The 25,440-nt window shown below is 40.9% G+C and overlaps 1 protein-coding gene across 1 annotated transcript; it reads left to right on the top strand.

Annotated features, from left to right (window-relative positions):
• The first annotated feature begins 3,737 nt into the window (after nt 1–3,737).
• Nucleotides 3,738–9,691, top strand: PENK (proenkephalin). Its single transcript, XM_012774095.2, has 4 exons — nt 3,738–4,029; nt 4,113–4,169; nt 4,612–4,752; nt 8,703–9,691. The coding sequence occupies exons 2-4, from the start codon at nt 4,146–4,148 to the stop codon at nt 9,366–9,368; spliced, it is 831 nt and encodes a 276-aa protein (XP_012629549.1). The 5' UTR covers nt 3,738–4,029; nt 4,113–4,145; the 3' UTR covers nt 9,369–9,691.
• Nucleotides 9,692–25,440: the final 15,749 nt, after the last annotated feature.

Below are 25,440 nucleotides of genomic sequence, written 5' to 3'. Positions count from 1 at the left end.
CTATAAATGGTATTGTGTTTTTAATTTCAAATTTCACTTGTTCATTGGTATATAAAAAAGTGATTGACTTTTGAGTAGTAACCTAATATCCTGCAACCCTGCTATAATTGCTTATTAGTTCCAGGAGTTTTTTGGTTGGTTATTTATTTTCTACATAGATTATCATGGCATCTGTGAACAAAGATAGTTTTATTTATCCCTTCCCAATCTGTATCTCTTTTATGTTCTTTTCTTAGCTAGGATTTCTAGTACAATGTTGAAAGGCAGTGGCGAGAGGGGACATCTTTGCCTTGTTTCTGTTATTAATGGGAAAGCTTTGAGTTTGTCATTATTAATCATGATATTGGCTGTAGGTACTCTGTAGATAGTCTTTATTAGTTTGAAGAAGTTCTCTTCTATTCCTATTTTAGTGAGAGTTTTTTATCATGAATAGGTGTTGGATTTTGTCAAATGCTTTTTTGTATCTATTGATATAATCATGTAATGTTTCTTCTTTCATCTATTGATGTGATTAATTACAGTAATTGATTTTCTGTCAGCTGTAGACATCATTTCCTTGGTGGATGTTTCATTCATTCTTTCAATTAATATTTTTGAGTGCCTTCTATGCCCCATAGGTGGGATGTGGAATTTGATTTTAGAAAGAACTAAAAGCAAATCAAAGTCAAGACATTAAATAAGGTTTGTGTCCAATGAGGCAATACAATTTTTCAATATGACTGGTTCTCTGTGGTGGCTATTAAATTCCTCAAGGCAATTCCAAAAGTTGTTATTAAAAGTCAAGCTGCTCAAGAAAGCCTGTATTGGATGGATTCACTGCTACATATTTTTTTAATCTAATGAGTCATTATATGACTTGCTTTATTCATTACCTATTTAGCTATACTTAATATTAAAATTTATCTTTTCCCTTTCTGAGAACTGAAGGCCAAATTTAGGAAGTGCATTTCAATTCTAAGTTTACAGTGCATAAACAGTATTTTGATATCCTTAGTTTACCTTTCCTTTCTACCTCCCTGTATACACAATGACACATTTTCTATTTTTTAAATTCAATTATAGGCAACTTTGTATCAGATTACTTTTTCTTCCAAGAGTTTTTATTCTGTTTCCTGGATTTTTGTAAGTGAGAACATACCAGCATTCACTTTCCTTAAAATGGGGACTTATGACACCATAAAAACATCTTGCTCAAATTGATTCCACTTACAGCTGCTCCATTGTTTTGAGCCAGTCTGAAAAAGAATCCCATAACAGTGATACTTCATGGTAACATGCCCAGCTCACAGAATCGCATTTTGCAAAGTGTATATTTTAGATTATAACTGAAAACAGGCAAGATTCCCTGCCTCTGGCTTGACTCCAAACATCTGAAATGTTAGAACGTGGTGCTTTTACTCTGAAACATTATGCAATCTCCAGAGTGCAGAACGCCTTGTCTCCACTATTGCTACTTTAGAGAGAGAAGGGCAGAAAACAAAATAGCTTTCTGTAATAAAATGTATGAATTTTGGAGGAGAGGAACAGGTATCTGAAAGAGATAAATTAATTTAGGCATATTCCATTCTAAAAATGATGGAAGAGGACTTTTTAAAATCCCACCTTTTAGGCTCCCAGAACACCTAAGAACTGACTAAAACAACATTCATCATTAAAGCTTTAAAAGTCACATTTCTTGGTCTCTGAGCTGAATCTCTTTGGGCTAATGCTTGGGATCCTAGTGTCAGAAAAAGATGAGATCTTAATTCTGATCTGAGAATCAGAAGTCTCTGGATTAAATCCTTTAAGACAGATCCCCCTCCCTTTCTTCAGTCTGACATCTGGAGTAGGCCCCCCCCCAGAACATAACTGCAAAATCTATTAGTTCTTGATACAATATTTAAAAGATCATTACAAAATGAATTTCTCACGGCCTGAGCTTCTTTGCCACCATTCAAATATAAAGAAACGAGTACAGAAATGCATGATTTTTATCTTCCAGATAGATGGGGGAGGGTGATGGGAAGAAACTGTCACTGATCTGGCGTCTGCAGACAAGGTGTCAACCTACGCGCACCCTCAGCCTCCTGGTTTAAAGGTCTCGGTGGTCCCAGGTTCGCAAGCGCTCGGACACAGCAAGTTTCCTTTACTACTCTGGCACTGAGTTCTGCAGGGTAGTTGGCTCCTTTACAAAGCCTGCTCGACGGCAGGGGATTAGCTCCTTTAAGGACGGACGGACGGCATCTCTCACTTGCGCTGGGGAGAAGGCAAGGAGCTGAAGAGGACACCGTCAGCCCCCTGATGGGAAGAGCTTAAGAGGTCAAAGGGGAAAGGTCGTGCTTTCCTGGCTTGAGGGCAGTGCTGGCTCCTTAGGGCTGTGCCGGCCTTCTCCCCGCCACGCCAGCGTTCTGCTTTCCCACCGCAGCGGCAGGGCTGCCGGGCCGTGGGACGGCAGCGGCGCGGGTGCAGCTCCGGGCTACTCCGGGTGCGGTGCCCGAAGCCCGCCCGCAGAGGGCTGCGGAGGATCTAGAAGACCCCGTCCCCGGGACGCCCAGCCTACGCAGGAGAGTGCTGCCCTCTAGCGACTCAAATGAGAGACGCTGCGCGGCCCAGCTTCGCCGAACAGCGAGGCCGCGCGTCCCCACGACGGCTGGTGGCACGTCCTTTGCGAGGGTGCAAGTGTCTGCGAAAGCCTGGGACTCTCTGTGTGGGCTCTGGAGCTGTCTGTGGCTTCTCCCTGGGTCAAGGAGAGGTAGAAACATAGGTAGACGGATAAATAGACAATAGACCTAAGGTAGAGAGATGATGGACAGGCAGACAGAAAGGGAGAGGAATGACAGACTGCTGCAAACACGCCTGGAGGGCTTGCTGTGTGCCAGGCACAAGGCTAAGAGACTTCATCCCGCATTTCCTGTGATTCTCTCCAGAACCCCATGAATGGCGTATTATCTCTGTCCCTGTTTTCCGAATGGGGAGACTGAGGCCTCAGAGAACATAGTAGCTTGCCACTTAGCAATCAGTTGAGAGTGAGCAAGTGAGAGAGCGGGTCTCAGTCGACGGCCCCAGCCTCTCAGCCCCCTCTGTGGACAGAATGTCCCAGCCCCGGTGCCCTGAGGACCGCGTCCCTCGTCGCTTTCTCGCCGCCACACTCCTGGACGCTGACGTCACCCCGCGCAGCACCTCCCCCGCTCATCGGACACCCCCGGGTCCCCGGCGCGCTAGGCAGCCGCCCCAGGAGCCGGATGAACAGGGGCCCCGCCACGGCTCTGAACCGGCGCAGTCCGGGTCGGGCGCCTCTCAAAACCTGAGGTTTTGCTGCTTCTCCGCTGGGCCAGGGTCTCCCTAACTGGAAAAGGAAAAACTCGGGCCCGAGATTTTCAAATTCTCAGAAAGTTCCAATCATTCCTTCCTGTAGCCGTGAATTGAGCGCCTGCTGCGCGCCCGCCGCTGTTAGACGCCGCAGGAGGAACTGGGAGTCAAGCGTGGGGGACCGGTGGACAAGTGACGACATCGGGGTGGCTGTGCTCGGGGCGCGCCCACGGGACCCCGGGAGGGCCCGCGGAGGAGGGGAAAGGTCAGCCCCGCCCGCTCGGAGGGTCTCCAGCACGTCCCGGAGATCCGAGCCAGCCCACCTGCCTTACAGACGCCCGCACCGCGGTTCCCTCCCCGGGGCCCGTACCCCGCCCCCGCGCAGCTTCGGGACTTCATGCGGGGAAACTTGATCCTATTCCACTCTCCCCAAACTTCCTAACTGCCTTGGGCCGTCACACGGCAGCGCGGTGAGCCACCGAGCGCCTCCCTCCCCCAACCCCGCTCGGCGGGGAGCGGCGCGTGGACGCGCGGGACGCACCCTCCCGCGAGGCGCCCGCGCGGGGCTGGCGTAGGGCCTGCGTCAGCCGCAGCCCGCCCGCGATTGGGGCGCGCGCGCCTCCTTCGGTTTGGGGCTAATTATAAAGTGGCTCCAGCCGCCGTTAGCTCCGGACCGCCAGGCAGGCGCTCGGAGCGGGTAGCTTGGCCCGCGGCCCCGCAGCGACGCGGAGGACTGCCACGGTGAGGCCCGCGCCTGCCAGCCCAACCCGGCCCGCTTCTCCCCGACGCCCGCCCGCCTCACACTTGCCTTCTCTTCCTTCTAGAGTTGTGTCTGGGACCCGGTTTTTCCAACCAGCATGCTCCATCTGAACAGCGTCAACGTAAGTGAATTGTCCCCAAACTCGCCTTTGCTGCGCGGGTTTGGGGACATCCATCCGCTCTCTTTTACTCCACGTTTCATTGCATGGGTTCCCCAACTTTCTCCCGGTTTCTCTTTGTGACCCGGTCAATGTCGTGCCTCCCCAGGCACCCACTCTCCAGCGCTTGGTCTCAGGTATGCCCTCCAGAACCCTGCCCGGGGCCGCGGACACCGAGGAAGAGAGCTGGTGCCCCAGGCAGCCAGCCCCGTAGCTTCGAGGACATCTGGGCAGTCCCCAGGTCTCCCTAAAAGGTGTTGGGCGGGTGGGGGGCCCAGAAAGGAGCATCCCTAAGGACTCTTGCTCCACGATGCCCCTCTGGGCCTGTCGCGGCGAGGGGTCCCTCCAGGGACCCTTCCTGCGCCAGGGCAGGCTCGGAGCGCGCGTCCTTGTTTCTCTCCTCCAGTCCATGGCGCGGTTCTTGAGATTTTGCACTTGGCTGCTGGTGCTCGGACCGGGGCTCCTGGCGACCGTGCGGGCGGAATGCAGCCAGGACTGCGCGACATGCAGCTACCGCCTGGTGCGCCCGGCAGACATCAACTTCCTGGTGAGTGTTGAGCGCGGTGAGCTAGCGAGTCGCCTCTGTAGTCCCCGGACAGCCCGCAGCCCGCCGCGAGGTGCATTTCGCGGTCATACTGGGTGGGAGCCGCAGCGACACGAGCACTTGGTGACCCCGGTGTTCTGCCTGGTCTTGGGACGCTGACCGAGGTCCCACCCTGGCTCTCAGCTTCAGGGTCCCACGACTATCTGGGGACTGGTTAAGGCGGCAGTTTATCCTCGCAAATCACGTTTGTTTTAAACCTGGGGATTCAGGAACCCCGAAATGTGCTGTCTTCAGCACCTCGGATAGCACTGGGTTCTCACCTAGGCTGTGGGAAGGAAGGTGTTCAATCACCCCAACTCCTATCATATCCCCACTAAGGACCCCTCCACACGCAGCCATCTTCACATCCTTCCTACAAATAGTGTCGTTTTTGTTGTTGTTAGTGACTTGCGTGGCCTTTTGACTTTCTTTTTCCTAGCTCTCTTAACCTCAGGTTCCTTATGCCCTTGCCCTACCTGTGGGTAAGAGAGAGCAAAGAGATGGGAAGGGGTTAAAGGCAGAGGAAGGGGAAACCGCAGGAGACAGGAGAGGAAGAGCTCTTAGTTGTGACGCAGGAACCCAACTTGTCTTGTTTTTACTGCACTTCTGTAATGCCGGCTGAGACGTTTTAATTCGGCTGTAAGACAGGAACAGGAGAGGTGGCCAGTGTCCAAAGAGATGGCAACAGTCCAAAGATAAACTTTGCTAGGAGGACCTTGGAATGAGAGGGGGAAGGCTGTGGACAAAAAAAGCCTCATTCTAATCCTAGTGCATGGGCTCTAGAATCACCTCTGCGGCGCCAGTTGAGGCAGAATCCCCTACCTTGAAACTCGGGGAATTTCCTTTTAACTAGCTCTATTAACTATTTTTTGCACTGCCTTTGAAATTTGTTGAAATTCTGTGATGACTTAAAAAGTCAGTGGAGAGTAATCTAAGCAGATTTAGGCTCGCTTGAACAGTTGAAGAAATGCTATGTTATGTAGAAACTTGAAAAGGAGAGAAAATTAAGGAAAGGATTCCAAAATCTGCGGTATATATATATGTTAGGTTGCATGTTTATTTGTTTCATTTGAGTATTTGAATTACCTGATCTATTTCATTTGATACATGTTGACTTGACCTTACAGGGAAGACTCATAGAAGGGTTGCATCTTTAAACTGAGGAAAATGTTCTGTTGTCAATAGGGAACACAGTCCCCTTCATCCACCTTTCTTCCTTCTCCTGTAGTCATGAGCTTTTAAGCCATGCCTAAAAATTGAGTGAGTGATGCAAACATAAAGATAGATCTTGTGAGTAAAGAATTTTACTCACAGATGGAAAGAGAGAGATCCAAAACATGCCATATGCAGAACCCCGCTTTCTGGTCCTGTAATTCCCCCTGCCCATTCGTGCAGATTTTGAGGTTTCCCTGCTTGATTGTCCAGGACTGAGCCTCCTCCCCTATCTTTCTCTGTCATCTACATAAATGATATGTGGATTCTAGTAGAATTGTTCTAATCACACAGTCTGACTGCAAAGAAGTATCAGATTTACCCAAATTATGTGATTCAGTGAATTAATATAACTGACATTTAACAATGCCTGTTCAATTTTTCTTTCATATTTCATTTGTTTACTTCACCAAGCTCCCAAAATGCTATTCATCTTCCTTTGGCATTGTTGATGAACTTGAGCTCACTGGGTGGCAGCTAGCCCTTCCCTGGGTATCATCCAAAATCCCAATTTCTCTTCTTTCTCTCCCTCTCCTTTCATCATTTAACAGGATTTGGGGATGGGGGAGATCAAGATCAAGACTAACTGCTCTTCCAGAATTTTCCTCAGTGCTTTCTATGCTCTTGTTGTAGCTTTTTATTATTTTTTAATTCCCATGATAGTATAGCATATGTTGTATTAGCAACTTGAAAAATAAAATAAAATATAGTTTTGTAGAAAGGCATTTTGAATAATAACTAACCAATTTGTTTTGTGTTTGGGCTTGTATTTAGGGATATTTTCTCAGTGACAAAAGGTTTAGTTAATGACTATGTTGCTAGAATGACAGCAGTTCTAGGATTTTAGCTTAGATGCAACAGATATATGAGAAACGAGGTTACCTAGCCAAAACTATGTAGTAAAATCAATGTAACAAATATTTATTGTGCTTGTACCATGTGAAAGACACTTATACTTGGTACTGCGGTGTGTGCAAAGATGAGCAGGCATGCCATAGCTGATGTACAGATAGCACTTCCCATCTAATATGACCTTGCCCATGGCACACAGCATGAGATAAATACCGCAAAAGACGCACACATGACTATGGGAGCCATAAATTAACATCATGCTTTAGTATGAGTGTGTTTTTCTGATTATTTGTCACTACTGGTTTTGGAAGAAATCCCATATTGCATACATTTAAAAGTCTTTTGGTATTAGTATACAAAATATTGAACTTCAATTTTTGGCAACAGGATCATTTAAATGCAATTTTAGAATGGAAATATTATTGCCCCTTGAACATCTTAAGCTTTTAATAATGTTTGGTTTCTTCATCAGATATCAGGAAGAAACTAAACCATTTTAATTGCATCGTCTTTAGATTTTTATATACCCCTGTATTTAATTTACTCAGATACAATGCTTAAATAACCATTAAGAGCTAGTTAAATATGTACCCTAAGGATCTGTTGCATTAATAAAATGCTTTCTCTCACTGAGAAAATAATGTGTGTTTTTAACATGAATTAATATACCAGTATATTTTTAAATACCAAGAAAGGGCCTGGCTTTTCTGCTTGTAACCCTCAGATCTATAACGAGATCTCAGATGGCTATAAAAACCTCTGAAATGCTAAGAAATATCATATGTATTTTGTAAATATTCATATAATATTGGTGCTTCTGTATCATAACCAAGTGATCTGTTGAATAGAAAAAAAATTAAGATTAGAATATATAGACTTACAATGATTTGAATATAATTACTGTGTAATAAAAAGGAAAGAATTTTATGCTGATCATTTCTATTTTATCAAATAACATGATTTCCCTTGGAAAAGACTTTTTCTGCACACTAGTGTCTAAACATTAAGAAAATAAGCATGACTAAATTGTGCATTTGCATATGTATAATTTCATATCTGATCTCATCATTACAGACATTTGGTTCCAGGTGATACAATCTGTTTTAATCAACAAGGAAAAAGGAAAAAATCTCTACTTTCAACAAAATAATGTATCAGAATTCAAATAATTTGTAAGATTTAAATTGAGTTTTTAAACTTATTTTGAAATTTTTCTTTGAAGATTGAATGTGTTTGCAGGAATATTGGGTACCACTTTAGGTAAAATATTAACACAAGAAAGCAAATGTATCTTATGTTATTAATATTGATTTTATCAGTAAGACAAGAAGATAAAAGGAATTTTGAGGAAATGTCCCTGATTAGGTAAACAAAAATTTCCCCCTTTTGGTTAGAAAACTCTCAAACAAAATGACATCAGCAGTGGAAAATTATCCAGGCAAATTAGATTGTAAAGGCAGACAATCTAAGTTAAAATAGGGTTGAAAAAAAAATCCTTTAAGACATTGATAATTCATGTAACCAAAATGTTTGTACCCCTGTAATATTCTGGAATTTAAGAAAATAATAAAATAAAATAAAATATTGAAATAGTGTAGTATCTACAATGGGTTTAAAATCCAAATGTGGATTTCTAATTTGATTCAGTTAATTCCCCCCTAATTTTCCCCTTCCAGTTTTCATTTGTTTCATTTGCCTGTTCAGTGTGATAAAAAGTTATGATAAGAAAATAGAGATGACCGTATTAGATGGGAGTTTCTATATCAAAGCAAGCATATTTTGGTCCATAAAAGTTCATTCACTTAATCAGAGAAGCCTCTTTTTCTCATTACATCAAATTGTTTTCCCAGGCTTGTGTGATGGAGTGTGAAGGAAGACTTCCTTCTCTCAAAATTTGGGCGACCTGCAAGGAGCTCCTGCAGCTGTCCAAATCCGAGCTTGCTCAGGATGCCGCCGGCGCCCTCCGAGACAGCAGCAAACAGGAAGAGAGCCATTTGCTGGCCAAAAGGTACGGGGGCTTCATGAAGAGGTACGGAGGCTTCATGAAGAAGATGGACGAGCTTTATCCCATGGAGCCGGAGGAAGAGGCCAACGGAGGTGAAATCCTTGCCAAGCGGTACGGGGGCTTCATGAAGAAGGACGCGGAGGAGGACGACTCCCTGGCCAACTCCTCAGACCTGTTGAAGGAGCTTCTGGAAACGGGGGACAACCGGGAGCGTAGCCACCACCAGGACGGCAGTGACAATGATGAAGAGGTGAGCAAGAGATATGGGGGCTTCATGAGAGGCTTAAAGAGAAGCCCCCAACTGGAAGACGAAGCCAAAGAGCTGCAGAAGCGATATGGGGGCTTCATGAGAAGAGTGGGCCGCCCGGAGTGGTGGATGGACTACCAGAAAAGGTACGGAGGCTTCCTGAAGCGCTTCGCGGAGTCTCTGCCCTCCGACGAAGAAGGCGAGAGTTACTCCAAAGAAGTTCCCGAAATGGAAAAAAGATATGGAGGATTTATGAGATTTTAATACCCTTTCCCATCAGTGGCCCCAGGCCCAGCAAGCCTCCTTCTATCCTCCAGTGAGAACCCGCCTCCTTGATGGTGTGCTGCTGCTGTGTGTTGCTTGTATTGTACAGTCGACTTCATTGTCTGGGTGACTAGACAACCTGAAAGCTCTCATTTCAGGTTCTGTGTTCTTCTTAGAGTCTTTAAGCTCAGTGTTGGTCTATTGCAGCTATCTCGTTTTTGTGCTAAAATAGTTTTTGTTATCTTGTCCCTTATTTTTGACAAAGCATCAGTAAATGCTTACTTGTATATAGATATAATAAACCTATTACCCCAACTGCATAATATTCTTGTCAGTCTCTTTTTCTCCAAGGCCTTCATTCACCATTAGGTTTCCACCATAAATCCTAGGCCCAGGGATGGTAGAACCATCTGCTTTTGACAGAATAATCACTGGCCTCCTCCCAGCTGTGACTGCACAAACTATTTTTAAATTTAATTCCTCATATATGAATCTTAGATGAGTAAACACATTGAAGTAAAAAGTAAAGTATATTGTATATTTTTACTCTCATTTGTAGAAATCAGATACAGGAAGAAAAACCAAAGCCTGATAAAGGAACTAGCTATTCCCTCATTTTAAAAAAAACAAAAACTCTATTGATGTCAGATGTATATGTCTCTTTTCTTCAGTAAAGTATTTTAAAAGTTGGTAAGAAATTGAAGATAATTTAGCCCCCATTTTACAAATGAAGAGAGTGAAGCCCAGAAAGATAAAGTAATTGGCCCAAGGTTGCCTAGAAGTTGGAGGATAAAAATGGGATGAAAACTCAACCTTCTCATCCCTGATCAATATTCTTCCCACTCCAGCCCCTTATGTCCTATCCAGGTCACTAGAAAGAATTGGGACTACATCTTGGTCACCATTGTACACCCTTATGCTATAACTGTAGCAGTTTCTCCAATATCTGATGAATGAATATATTAATGAATTAATTTGATAACCAGATAATCAGGAAAGGTATTGCAAGTGTTTTTTAAGGCAAACTCCCACAACACAAGGCACTTATGATGGAACATTCACATATAAGAAATGTAACTTTTCTTCATGTTTCTAATTGAAGCTACATACAGCTCAAGCCCTATCCACTAAGTTATTTTTTCAGGACCCCCCCCCCCCAGCAATCCTTTCCCTTACAATGTAGCAATTTGGGAAAGCAGGGGATAAGTCTCCGTTTCACAGCCCACCAGGGTTGCCCACAAGACACCCACTGTCCAAGCTTGTGTGCTCCATTCTGATGCAGCTCCACTGTCTTCCCCAGTCATTACTTTACACCCAACCCTGCCAGGGCTCCCAGGACATCCACGTGACCATGCTCTGTTAGAAGACCTGTCCCTTCCCGATCAGTGCAAGGGTCACAGATCCCCACCCTTGCAGAGCCCAACTGCCATCTACCTTCCTGACCCTTGGTAAACTAACGTTTGCTTACAGGCAGATCCCTGGGAGCCCTCCTCCTCCTGAACTAGAGATGCGAGTGATGGAAGCGAAGCAGATCTGAAAGAAGAGGATAAACAGAGCTGGCCCTAGGAAATCCCCGGCAGGAGCCATAGGAGTGGGGGGCTGCAGCACGCGGACGGAGCAGGTCTCTATTCGGCCTGAGCCAACTGCTTCCCTTGCAAGTGCCAGCCCAGTATCGTCAGGCTTTTCCACAGAAACCAGAAACCTAAATTCATAAAATAATATACTACATTTTTACATTTTGGCAGTTGATTCCATTTAAAACTGTGGGTCAAACAAAACACATCTTCAGATTAGATTTGGGAGAGGTACGGGCTGGTGTTTTGAGGAATAAAGTCACTTAATTCTCTCTTCAGGAGCGAAAGGTTCCCAAACCTTGGAAACAGAAGTTCAGCCTAATCCTTGAGACAGGTAAAGGGAAAATGCCCATTTCCTGATAAGATAATACGATTATTATCTTACAGTAATACAATATGTAAACATACATATCATACACGGTACGTTTGAGAAAATAACACCAGGTCGCCATCAGATGAATACATTTTTCAAAGGAAGCACAATTCTTTATCTAGGAGCTCTTTCTTTTCTATCTCAGGATAGCTGTGCAGAACAGGCTAAAACACTGGAGGCGCGAGGTGAGGGGTTAACAGCCACTCGCCCGCCGCCCCGTATCACGCCCTGAGGAGAGGGACCCCACAGCAGCACTGTCGCCGCAGAGGATTGGAAGGCTGCGCGCCCGCGAGAGCATCCACTCACGCGGGAGCACCCACTCGCGCGAGACCACCCACTCACGCGGGACCCTTGGCCGCAGGCGGTCCTGAACCGTGAGTGTGGGGGTTGTCCACACAACACGACTTGAAGGGTGCTGTGTAGGCCTCCCCAGGATATGCTCTGTGCTATCCAGCCTTCGATCGGAAATTCTGTCATTAGAATTTTGCTTCTTTAACCCTTAAAGCCTTGATGTTTTCAAGAGCATCCTATTTAAATTCTGAGGCGCATTTGCCTCAGGTCTCCTGGGAGGCTGTTCCAAACGCAGATAACCAGGCTCTGCCCTTGGCCCTCCCTGCGTGCTCAGCACAAATGCTCCGAGCTCCGTGAACAGGAGAAGGACCAGCGTTGGGACTAGCCTAGGACTAGGGCTCAGGGTGGGGCGAACCGGAAGCCGCCGCTGGCTGCAGAGCGTGGGGAGAAGGCGGGCGGCCAGGGCGGCATGGAGACCCACACCGCCTGCAGAGGGCGCTGCCGCTCCACGCGGCGCCTCCGCCAGGGCTGGCTGCCTCTTCGCCTCATTCCCACGCGCTTGGGCCTCCCGGGCCCCACCTCCAAGCCTGCGCCCTGGTCTGGGTTCCTTCCGAGGGTTCATTTGGGAGCTCTGGAGCCAGGCTGCCTGAACGGAGATCCCAGCTGGCTGTGTGAACCGCTCTCCCTGCCTTACTGCCCTGTTCTGTCTCTTCAGGTTGTTGTAATGAGTAAACGTGTGTTAAGGTGCACAAAGTCCTTCAGCCACAGCCGGCATACCCAGCACTTGCAAGTCTGGCTGCCGCTCTTGGTCAGCCTCCCAGTTCTTCCAGTTGGATCCTGGGCTCTCCCCACCGGTCCCACTTTACCCTGGGTCTCCCGAGAGCGAGATGCTGTCTGTCAGCCTCAGTCCCGATCACCAGGTAGGGGGCTTATTTCCTAAGAGTTGTGTCCCAGGAGGCAGAAACTACTTGCAGAACCTCTTCATACTTTGTTCTTCACAGTTACAAACCTGTGAAACCTGTGTAATCAGAGAGTTATCCACATGGCATTATACATTTGTCCAAACCCATAGAAGGTGCAACACCAAAGGTGAACCCTAATGTCAGTGATGGATTCCAGGTGACAATGATGTGTCAATGCAAGTTCATCGACTGTAGCAAATAAACAGCTACAGATGGTGAGATGTTGCTCATGGGCGAGGGTATGTGTGTCTGGGGCAGGGAATACATGGGAAATTGAGCAAAATCTAAATTTTGCTGTGAACCTAAAACTGCCCTAAAAAATAACATCTTTTTTAAAAAAAAGAAGTTATGCAAAAATAAAAGGCATAAAGATTCTGAGCCTTGGGCTACTATACAAAGGTTTCTCAGGAGAAGACGGGAGTGGTGTAAAGCTTTGAATACTTGTATTTACATGTTTGTTTTTCTTCTTCTCTTGAAATGTACAGAAGTATCCCCACATAAATCAGTTCATTCATTCAACAAGTGCATGAAGCCAGCTGTATTTGGCACATCCCATGGAAGAGGATTCCAGATGAAGGGAAGAGCAAGTGCAATGCCCAGGAATGGGGACATGGTGGGTTAGTGGAGGAGCATCAAGCCTTGTGAGGCCTCCTGGACGCTGGGAAAGGAAAGGGTGTGGGGTTTTCTTCTCAAGGTGATAGAAAACAATTTGAGGCTGAGAGCAGGGTGGTGGCAGAATATACTGATATGCATAAATCTTGCCTTCTGCCATGGAGAACAAGTTACCTCTCACCTCATTCTCCTGAGGGAAGAATGTTCTACATATCTGTCCTCATTTTTCATCTATCAAAGCATCTCAGTTTACGTTTAAAAATTTATATAAAACTTTCAGTGTTTTGTAATGCAAATACAATAAATAAGTTTTCTTTATCGATTCCTACACCAAAGATCAGAACTTACAATGCTCACCCATTGCCTTCAGAATGAAAATACAAACAAAACATGCAGCAATATTATTGGCCAAGAAGGTGTGTCTCCACAGGAAAGGAGTATAAAAATCACCTGCAGAGGGAGCATGGCAAAAACTTAAATACACCCATCCATATCTTGTGCTTACACTTTTTCTCTCTTTTTTAAAAATCAGGTATAACACATGCACACAGAATTTCACACATCATAAGTGCACTAACTGGATCTCTGTGAAGCAAACATACCATAAACCACTGTCCAGGTCAAGAGAGAGAGTTTCATCAGCACCTCAAAAACCTGACCCATGACCGCTCTAGATTCCCTATTCTTCCTTCTCCCTCAAGGTAATCATGCTTCTGACTTGGACAAATCAGATTAGTCTGCCTATTTTTAAATTTCATTTAAATGGAAACATACTTTTTTACCTATTTGGCTCAATATTTTATTTGTGAGATTCCCCCATGCTGTTGCATATAGTTGTGGTTTAGTATTTTTACTGCCATATAGTATTCCACTGTATGAAAATCCTGCAGTTCCATTTCATTGTTGGTGGATGCTTACATTGTTTCCATGTTTAGGCTATTGCAAATAATGCTACTATAAATATCCTTGACTGCGTATCTTAGCACACATGACACATTTTTCCTGGGTATGTAACTAGGAGTAGATTGGCCAGATCACAGGGTATGCATATGTTGAAATGTAGTTTATAGTGTCAAAGAGCTTTTAAAAAGTTCATACTAATGTGAACTCCTACCTGCAGTTTAAGCCCTACCAATACTTCATAATTATCTGTCTTTTTAAATTTCAGTCTTTTTGTTTTTAATTTACATTTCCATAATTACTAATTAGATTAAGCATCATTTGGTATGCTTATTAACCATCTGCATATCCTTAGCTATCCTTTTGCCTTTCAAATATGTTTTTCAGGGAACACGTCTGAACTATTTTCTGCCCTATGGTGAATTGCCTTATACTCATGAAATGCATGAGTTTTTTTTAAACTATAAAATACCTTCAAGAGTCATTTTTATCTCCTTGTTAGAATCTCCACAAACTTATCCATCATCCTTGTATTTCTTAAGCTATCCCTGTAATGCCTCAAATTATAAGTCTCTTGAAAAACCTTTAGAATTTAACTTTGTTAAAATTCCAGGAATCACATGTGTTTTACATGGGATGTTACTCCAAATAGGAAACAAGTGTAACTGTCTTCTGATGGTAAACTGACAGCTATAATGTTAAATCATGCTTTGTACAATAAAGCACAAAAAACCAGAAGTATTCTAGAATTGGACTACATCATCAGCAGGAACTCCTTTGTGCATAAATAATCTCATAAAACAATCTGGCAACCACTAATCCATGCATTAAATTATTGATCTAATCAATTTCCCAAAATTGTGTCATTTAGTAATGGCTGCTATAGTAAATGAAATGCATAGCACCTTTGGACAGAAGAATATTGAACTATGAAAGGAGGACCAAGAAGAAATGGTTTGATATTATTAGGAATCTCTAAATTGAAGTCTGTCATTCTCCTTGAATTAGCACAGGAAGATTGGTCAAGTTGAGATCTACTACACCTGAAGGTCATCAAATGCAACAAAAACTGGATTGTATATGACTGAATTCTTGCTCTTCAGGATCTTAATAGGTATTCTAGCAAGGGAAAAAACTTTATAAAATTTGATCAGAATTTAAGAGCCACTAAAATAAAACATTTCACTCTATATTAGTCAAGAACTACAAAGCAATTACACTAGAAAGCTAGTCATTAATACTTGTTTGCCTTATTATTAATGACTTCCAAAGGTCCGCTTCCACACTCCTACTCAGATTCAGTCTAGTTAGGTCCCTTCATTATAACTCTCATTGAACACTCTTTTTTGTTTGGAGGTTTGTTAGTGCTTTTGTCATCACAGCACTCATTTCATTTTATAACTATTAATTTGTGTAATTAATTTCTGTTTCAACAAGTAGACAGCCCTAGGAAAATAGGAACTATGTCTGTTTTGCTTGCCATAGGCATTCAATAAGTATGATTGTGAGTCTTTGTTCCCATCCAAACTCATAGCAAAGATATGTAAATCATTTTAATTTAAAAGACATAATTATGCCTAAAATAATGAACTCTGTGCAGCAGAGAAACAATACATAAACAGCACACTGAGCAAGAGCTGAAATGGTGGACTACTGGGCTCTGAGGCTGGTGTCTGATGGAGGCAGCCGCCTTTACTTCATGATAACTGGGACCAAGAGACAAGGTACAAGAACCAGGTCCACTGCCAGTGACCTCAGATAAGGGCAGATCTCTCCCATCTATCAAAGGAGGCAGTAGGAATAATCAGATGCAGTTGAGGAATCAGGATGTGAACAAAGCCACTTGCCAGCTTAGCCACTGGATTGGCCATATTATTATGGGGAAGTGGCTCCAAACCTTCAATGTAAAATTTATTTACACCATAAAATTCTAAAGTACATAAGGAAAATAATATTAAGAAAGAGAACCAACAAATGCAATGATGACTTCACTCATGATGAAATGCAAATATTAAAGCAATCTGAAAAAATATAAAACAAATATTTCACTATTTTCAAAGAGATAAAAATAGGAAGGCCATTCATGAAAAAGAAGCAAGAAATTATGAAATTAAAATGTGTTAGCAATAGATGAAGTCTATAGTCATTGGGGATAAAGTCTAATTATACAAGATAAATTCTAGACTAAACACAGTTAAAGATACTAATCAAAAGTGATGAAGAGCTAACCCATAACAAAATAAAATTGTTTTAAGTAAAAAAAAAAAAAAAACTACAAATGACAAGAATAGATCGAATTGCTTCAAAAATATCTTTTAGAGGGACAGAGCAAGATGGTGGATGAGAAACACCACCAGACAGAGTGACTTTGCAAAAAAGACAGTTTCAAGAAGAAATTAGAAGAAAGAACCAAGCAGACGAGCAAACATCGGATGAGGGTCGGAAGGAGGGATACTGGAGACTATGGGAAGACTCCATGGGAGGATGCGGAGGAGAACTGGAAGAAGAGATTCCCAAGAAGCTTGAAGACCAGCGGCAAGGATAAGTGGAGTGGTTGACTTCCCCTTCCCTTGCATCTCGGACTGCTGGTGGGCTCCCCAGCAGGTGGAGAGACCTGTGGACACTGGCGCAGGGATGGCCACTGCCAGTGAACGGTAAGCCTGTAGTGGATGCGGCACCAGGCTCCCAACTCCCTTGGGGCACCTCTGTGTGCACAGACCCAAGCCGCATGGCAGGCGCCATATTGCCTCATTCTCCCCTCCCCCTTCCCTGTCCGCGACTGCTGAGAGAGACAATATAGCCACCAGACGGAGGCATCTCCAGGGAATGGGACCTTCCCTTTTGGGCCCTTTCAGATGACTGAGGGGTATTCAGACTGTGAGCTCCCTACCCGCCAGCCCTCCCAGGTGCTGCTGGCTTGGTGATTCCAGGAGAACGGGGCAGACCCTGAGGCTGAGAGACATAGACCCAGCTTGGGCTCCCGTGGGTGAATTGGAACTGGCACTCCTCTCCCAGGTGGGGTCAGGGAGTGAATCCTGGGGCCCAGAGGTCAGACCTGTGGACCAGATCCCATGCACCCAGGTCTCGCATTGCTTGGGGCACAGAGGGGATATTCGTGAACGAGCCTGCAAGGGTATGTGTGGCTTAAAGGGCAGATCAGTGTGCTTGAGGGCAACCCTCTTCCCAAGGTGGGGGGGGGGGGCGGCATGCCCAGCCCAGGCAGCGACTCGGCACAGGGAGCCTCCTGGCCAGCATCACAGCCAGGGAAGACCCAGTGGCCTGGGGTCTGGCCTGCTGACAGAGGACCAGGAGAAGCCGAGGAGTTGAAGAAGGTGGAAAGGAGGGGGACCTGCTCCAGACTGCGGGTCTCAGACAGCCCCACCCCCACATGCAGAATTCTAGAGGCAAATGTTAGAAATAGTCTCCTAGACATTGGCTTAGGCAAAGAATTTATGAAGAAGATCCCAAAGACAATCACAGCAGCAACAAAAATAAACAAATGGGACCTGATCAAATTAAAAGGCTTCTGCACAGGCAAAGAAACTGTCAAGAGAGCAAAGAGACAACCCACAGAATGGGAGAAAATTTTTGCAAGCTACACATCTGATAAAGGGCTGATAACTAGAATCTATTTAGAACTCAGGAAAATCAGCAAGAAAAAATCAAACAAGCCTATCAAAAAATGGGCAAAGGATATGAACAGAAACTTCTCAAAAAAAGACAGAATAATGGCCAACAAACATATGAAAAAATGTTCAACATCTCTAATCATCAGGGAGATGCAAATCAAAACCACAATGAGATATCACTTAACTCCAGTGAGAATGGCCTTTATCAAAAAGTCCCCAAACAACAAATGCTGGCATGGATGCGGAGACAGAGGAACACTCCTACACTGCTAGTGGGACTGCAAACTAGTTCAACCTTTGTGGAAAGCAATATGGAAATACCTCAAAGCCATACAAGTAGATCTACCATTTGATCCAGCAATTCCACTACTGGGCATCTACCCAAAAGTCACTTTATGAAAAATAAACCTGCACTTGAATGTTATAGCAGCACAATTCACAGTTGCAAAGTTTTGGAAACAACCCAAGTGCCCATCAATTCATGAGTGGATTAACAGAATGTGGTATATATATACCATGGAGTACTATTCAGCTTTAAGAAACAATGGTGATAGAGCACCTCTTGTATTTTCCTGGATAGAGCTGGAACCCATTCTACTAAGTGAAGTATCTCAAGAATGGAAAAAATCACCACCACATGTACTCACCAGCAAATTGGTATTAACTAATCAACACCTCAGTGGACATATAGGAATAACATTTATTGAGTGTTGGGCAGGTGGGAGGGGGGAGGAGCGGATAGGTATATACAAACACAATGAGTGCAATGTGTAACATTTGGGGGATGGTCACGCTTGAGGCTCTGACTTGAGGGGGGAGGGGGCATGGGCAATATCCGTAACCTTAATACTTATACTGCGATAATACACTAAAATAAAAAAAGAATTTTTTTAAATATCTTTTAGCAATTCCAGAATATGAGACTACACAGGATGACAGAGAAGAAATTGTGAAAAAACAGTGGCTCCTCAAGGCCACAGGGAGACTTTAATCAAAAAGGTGAATAAAAGGCTGGGTACTGTGGCTCACACCTGTAATCTCAGCACTTTGGGAGGCTGAGGCGGGAGGATGGTTTGATGCCAGAAGTTTGAGACCAGCCTGGGCAACATAGCGAGACACTGTCTCAAGGAAAAAAAAAGAAAGAAATTAACCAAGTGTGGTGGTACATACTTGTAGTCCTAGCTATTTGAGAGGCTTAGTGAGGTGGGATGCTCACCTGAGCCCAAGAGTTCAAGACTGCAGTGAGCTGTGATGGCACCACTGTACTCCAGCCCAGGTGACTGAACAAGACTCTGGTTCTAAGAAAATAAAAATAAAAAAGGAAGCAATTGATCACAAGTGTGTGAAGAAGTTGAAACCCTTATACACAGCTGGAAAAAAGTTTCATAATTCCTCAAAAAGTTAAATATAAAGTTGCCATCTAACTCAGAAATTCCATTCCTAGGTATATGTCAAGAGACTTGAAAAGATACATCCACACAAAAACTAGTACATGATGTTCATAATAACATTATTCATAATAGCCACAAAATAGAAAAAACCCAAATGTCCATCAACAAATGAATGGATAAGTAAAATGTAGTATATCCATACATGGGAATATTATTCAACAACAAAACAGAAATACTGATACATGCTGCAACATGCATGAACTTTGAAAACATGCTAAATGAAAGAAGTGAGACATAAAAGTCATATATTGTATGATTCCAGGTATATCAGATATCCAGAATAGATAAATCCATAGAGGCACAAAGTAGACTTGTGGTTGCCGCTAGTTCAGGGACAGTAGGAATGGGGAGTGACCTTAATGGTTATAAGGCGTCTTTTGGGAGTGATTAAAATGTTCTGGAATTAGCTTTGTGATTGTTGCACATTGGTAAATATACTAATAAATTACTGAATTATATACTTTAAAAGAGTGAATTTTACAGTATGTAAATTATATCTCAGTAAATGTTATTTTTTTTAAGTGGCTGCATATTTTGTGGGATTGAAAACATACTTTAATCTGAAGATAGAAAACAAGAGGGTGCCAAGTAGGTTACATAAAGTAAATCTACATCTGGTATACTATAGTGAAACTTAGTATAATCTTATAATTATAAGGTTATACTTAGTATAACTATAGTATAGTATAATTATAAGGTTATACTTAGTATAACCTTATAATCTCATCAGGAAAGAAAAAATATCAAAACTACCAGAGATAAAAGACAAATTACCTACAAAGGAGTAACAGGCAGACTGAAGGTTTTATATCAGATATAATATATGCTAGAAGATGTTGAAAAATATCTTTTAAAGGTAGTGGAGGAAAAGAGGGATATGGAGAGGAGGAAGTGATTCAAGCCAAAATCCTATATCCTGTTAAACTAGCATTTAAGTGTGTAAAATGAAGATAAATTTGAATAATATAAATATTAAGAAACTTTGTAACTCTTTCTAGAAAATATACTAAAAGATATACTTCAGCAAGAAGAATAGTGAATGGAGAAGGAAAAGAGGAAAGAGAAAAGGTAAATCTAGACACAGGTAAACAAAAAATTAAGTATAATTTTTTTAACACTGAGACTCTTTTATAACTTATCTCTTTACTGTTCCAGAAACCATAATATTAATTAATACTGTTTCAATAAGGAAATTTTATATATTTTTAAAGCAAAATAAAAATTCCAAACAAAAATAACGAGGGAGAGAAAGGGCAAAAAATTCAGTTGACTAAATAATTCTATAGCCAAAACTATTTTCAAAAATAACAAGAGCTATCCTTAACACCCATCATATACAAAAACCAACTCAAAAATGTATTAAAGACTTAGATATAAGACGTGAAACTATACAACTACTAGAAAAAAACATTGGGGAAAATCTACAGGAGATTGGGCTGGGCAAAGACTTTTTGGATAAGGACCTCAAAAGCATAGGCAATAAAAACAAAAATAGATAAATGCGATTATATCAAACTAAAAAGCTTTGCACAGCAAAGGAAACAATCAACCAATAGACAGCCTATGGAATGGGACAAAATATTTGCAATCTATCCATTTGACAAGGGATTACTAGCCAGAATTAAGGAACTCAAACAACACAATAGCAAAACAACAAAAACAAAAAATAAAAATAATCAGATTAAAAATGGGCAAAAAACCTAAATAGACATTTCTCAAAAGAAGACATATTATACAAATGACCAATAAGTACATGAAAAAAAATACTCAACATCACTAATTATCAGGGAAATGCAAATCAAAACCCAGTGAGATATCATCTCACCCCAATTAGAATGGCTATTATCAAAAAGACAAAAAATAGCAAAGGTTGGAGGAGATGCAGAGAAAGGGAAATATTCATATACTGTTGGTGGGAATGTAAATTAGCACAGCCACTATGGAAAAAAGTATGGAGATTCCTCAAAAATCTAAAAAATAGAACTACCATATGATACAGCAATCCCACTGCCAGGTATATATCTAAAAAATAAAAAAGGAAATCAGTATACTGAAGAGATATCTGCACTTCCATGTTTATTGCAGCACTATTCACAATGGATGTGAATGGTGCTATTCATCAATGGATGAATGGATAAAGAAAATATGGCATGTATACACAATGGAATATTAGTCATAAAACAGAATGAAGTCCTGTCATTTACAGCAACATGGTCATTATGGTAAGTGAAATAAACCAGGCACAGAAAAACAAATAACACATGACCTCATTCATACATGGGAGCTAAAACAGTGGATCTCACTGAGGTAGAGAATGATGGTTGCTAGAGGTTGGGAAGGGAAATGGGGGAATGAAAAGAAGTTGGTGAAGGGGTACAGAAATCCAACTAGATAAAAGGAATATTTCTACTATTCAAGAGTACAGTAAGAAATTATAGTTAATAATGTGTTATATATTTCAAAATAGCTAGAAGACATGAACTATAATGTTCCCAGCATAAAGAAAAGATCAATGTTTGAGGTTATGGATATCCCCATTATCCTGATTTGATCATTACACATTGTATGTAGGTATCAAAAAATCACATGTACACCAAAAATATGTACAACTATTATATAGCAATTAAAAATAGCAAGAGTAGAAAGCAAGCTACTCAATTCTCTTTATGAAGCTAATAAACATTTTAACAGCTTTATTAGTATATGCCTGATATATAATAAACTGTACAGATTTAAGGTTAAAATTTTGGTAAGTTATGACATATTTCTATAACTGTGAAACTATCATCAAAATCAAAATAATAAGTGTAATCCTACTCCAAATTTTTCTAGTGCCACTTTTTAATCCCTCCTTTCCTTCCTACCCCTGCCTTTCCCCATCCACTATCTGCTTCAGTCACTAGACATTAGTTGCCTTTTCTAGAATTTAATGTAAATGGAATCATACAGAAAACACTCTTTTTTATCTAGTTCCTTTCACTCAGCATAACTGTTTTGAAATTCATCCATGATGTTGCATGTATGACAATTCACTCCTTTTTATGGATAAGCCACAATTGGTTTCTCCATTCACCTGTTGACGATTTTTTTTTTTTATTGCTTCCAGTTTAGAGCTCTTGCAAATAAAGCTCTCATGAACCTTCATATACAATTTTTGTATGGACATATACTTTCATTTTTATTAAATAAATACCTGTGAGAAGAATGACAAAATGGTACAGGAGATGTATGTTTAACTTTTTAATAAACTATCAAAACTTGTTTGCAAACTCTTTCAAAGTGTTTATGCTATTTTATATTTTTTGGTTCTAGTAGCTTAATTTTGTATATTTCTTTGGATTTGGATTTTTTTACATGGACAATGATGTCATCTGTGAATAAAAATATTTTTGGTTCTCAATTTCAAATTGGTATCCATTTTATTTCATTTTCTTGCCTTATTGCACTGGCTTGAACTTCTAAAAATTGATAATAGTTGATCCTGACCTTGTTCCACATCTCAAGGGGAAAGCATTTAGACTTTCAGCATTAAGTATGACGTTAGTTGCAGGTTTTTCAGAGTTGTACTTTATCACATTGAGAAAGTTTCCTTTTATTCTTAATTTGCCAGAAGTTTTTAAAAGAAATAAATTTTTATTTTATCAAAATCTTGACTGTGTCTATTGAAATGTTAAAATGATGAGGTATGACATATGTATACAACTGTGGTAAATTACATTTTTTATGTTAAACTATCATTGCATTCCTGTAATAAAAGCCACTAAGCCACGATGTATTATGCTTTTATCTATTGATGGATTGAATTTACTAAAATCTCAATAAGAATATTTGCCTCTTTGTTTGTGAAGATGTTTGTCTGTGGTTTTATTTTTCTGTCAATATCTTTTTCTGGTTTTGGTATTAGGGTAATGCTGGACTTACAGAATGAGTTGAGAAGTAGTCTTTTCTGTTTAATTTTCTACAAATATTATATATAATTAGTATTATTTCTTCTTTAAATATTAATAGAATTCACCAGTGAAGCCATCTTGACCTGGAGTAAACTTTTTTAGGGAGAAGGAAGGAGAAAATTTTAACTACAAATTCAGATTCTTTAATAATTATAAGGCTATTCAGTTGTCTATTTCTTCTTGGGTGAAATTTGGTAGTTCATATCTTTCAAAAAATGTGCATTTCACCCAATTGGTTGGCATAAAGTTGTTATAAATGCTTATAAGGTGTATTGGCATAAAGTTGTTCATGATATTACCTTTTATCCTTTTTGTCCAGAGGATCTATAATGATGCTTCCTCTCTCTCCTTGTATTGACAATATGTGTCTTCCCTCTTCTTTCCTGATCTGTTCACCTAAGGACTTATTAGTTGTATAGATGTTCTCAAAGAACCAGCTTTTGGTTTCATTAACTTTCTTTTTTATTTTTCTGTATTATGTTTTATTCATTTCTAGTCTTCCTTCTTATTTTCTTTTTCTGTTTACTTTGTTCTTTTTTGGGTTTCTTGGGCTTAACGCTTAGGGAATTCACCTGAGATCTTTCTGGTTTTCTAATAGAGGCATTTAGTACTACACATTACTTTTTAAGCACTGTTTTATCTAAGTCTCACAAATTTTGATGTAATGTTTTCATTTGTATTCAGCTCAAAGCTCTTTCTAGTTTCCCTTTTGGTTTTCTCTTTGATTCAATTGTTTAGATGTGAGTTATTTAGTTTCCAGATATTTGAGTATTTTCCAGATAATTATTTTTCTACTGATAGCTAATTTAATTCCATTGTGATCAGAGAACATACTTTATATAATTTGAATATCTATATATTAACTGAGACTTATTTTATGGACAAAATATGGTCTATCTTGGTAAATATTCTGTGTATTCTGTACTTATTGAGTAGAGCATGCTCTAAATGTCATTTAGATCCAATTGCTTGGTTGAGTTGTCAAATCTTCTTTATCTGTGGTGATTTTCTGTTTATTTGTTGTATCAATTATTGAGAGTGGGATGTTGAATCTCTGGCTATAATTTCAAATTTGTCTATTTCTCCTCATGGCTCTATTGGGTTTTAAAATATGTATTTTTAAGTTCTGTTATTAGGTATATAAGCATAATAGTGTTACTATATCCTCTTGATTAATTGATCTCTTTATTATTATGAAATGACCCTCTTTATTCCTTATTCTGACATCCACTTTGTCTGACATTAATATATCCATTATAATTTTTAAAAAATTACTATTAGAATGGTATCACTTTTTCTAACCTTTTACTTTTAACCTACTTGAGTTGTTATATTTAGTTGGGTCTTGCTTTTCTTTATCCAATGTGACAATCCCTGCTTTTTAACTGGGCTTTCTAGACCATTATATTTAATGTGATTATTTATATGAATGAATTTATATTTACTATATTGCTAATTATTATATAATAGTCTCATCTATTTTTTCATTCTCTTTCTCCTTTTTACTGCCTACTTTTGGATTAAATGAGTATTTTTAATTATCATTCTCTTTTATTTCTTTTATTTTGTGGACATTTATTTTTTAATGGTTGCTTTTGGGTTTATAGATATTTCTTTAACTTGTCATAATCTACCCTCAAGTAATATTATATCACTTCATGTATAATATAAGAACCTCAACAATATGCTTCCATTAACCCTCTCCTGGCCTTAATGCTATTGTTGTTATACATTTTACTTCTACATATGATTTAAACTCTTCAATAAATCATTACTCTTTTTTGCTTTACATGGTCAATTATCTTTTAAAGAGGGTTAAAATAAGAAAAAGAAATGTTTATTCTAGGGAGGGCTGTGGAAACCAGCTACCATTCTCCTTTTCTTGTTTGCTTCAGAGACCTGCCACTGAACACATCTTAGAAGCAAAATCATGCCACAATTGTAAGCACACTTTCCAAGTCCTTGTGCCATTTTTCCTAAAATATTCAAGGTGTTTAATACTGGGTGGCATCAACCATGAGCTCCAAGCCTCCTAGCAGCCACCCTAGGGTTCATCTGAGGTTCCAGGAAGAGCTGAAAGAATAAGCAGAGCTTGTCTCAGTCAGCGAACCAACCCATCTACTAAGTCAACTCTAGACTTTTTATCCATTTAATTAAAACTAGAAATTCATTTCAAAATAAGCGAGGCTTATGCCATACACTCTATAGTCCACCCTTTCAGATGTTTCAACATTGGACAAATGTTTCAACATTTGTCCAACTTTGAAAGCTCAGAAAGGAGTATCTGTCTAGAGCAAGAAAGTGATAAGTACTAAAAGGGCCTCAAAATG

Source organism: Microcebus murinus, chromosome 7 (assembly GCF_040939455.1).
Source record: "Microcebus murinus isolate Inina chromosome 7, M.murinus_Inina_mat1.0, whole genome shotgun sequence".
Classification (NCBI taxonomy): Eukaryota; Metazoa; Chordata; class Mammalia; order Primates; family Cheirogaleidae; genus Microcebus; species Microcebus murinus.
The sequence above is the reverse complement of the archived record's forward strand: the minus strand, read 5'-3'. Positions and strand labels throughout refer to the sequence as shown.

Bases quoted from the DNA above. Each gene is read 5' to 3' on its own strand.
- PENK (XM_012774095.2), top strand. From the start codon at position 4,146: ATGCTCCATCTGAACAGCGTCAAC. The intron at 4,170-4,611 runs GTAAGTGAATTG...TCTCTCCTCCAG, and splicing joins TCCATCTGAACAGCGTCAAC to TCCATGGCGCGGTTCTTGAG. The intron at 4,753-8,702 runs GTGAGTGTTGAG...TTGTTTTCCCAG, and splicing joins CGGCAGACATCAACTTCCTG to GCTTGTGTGATGGAGTGTGA.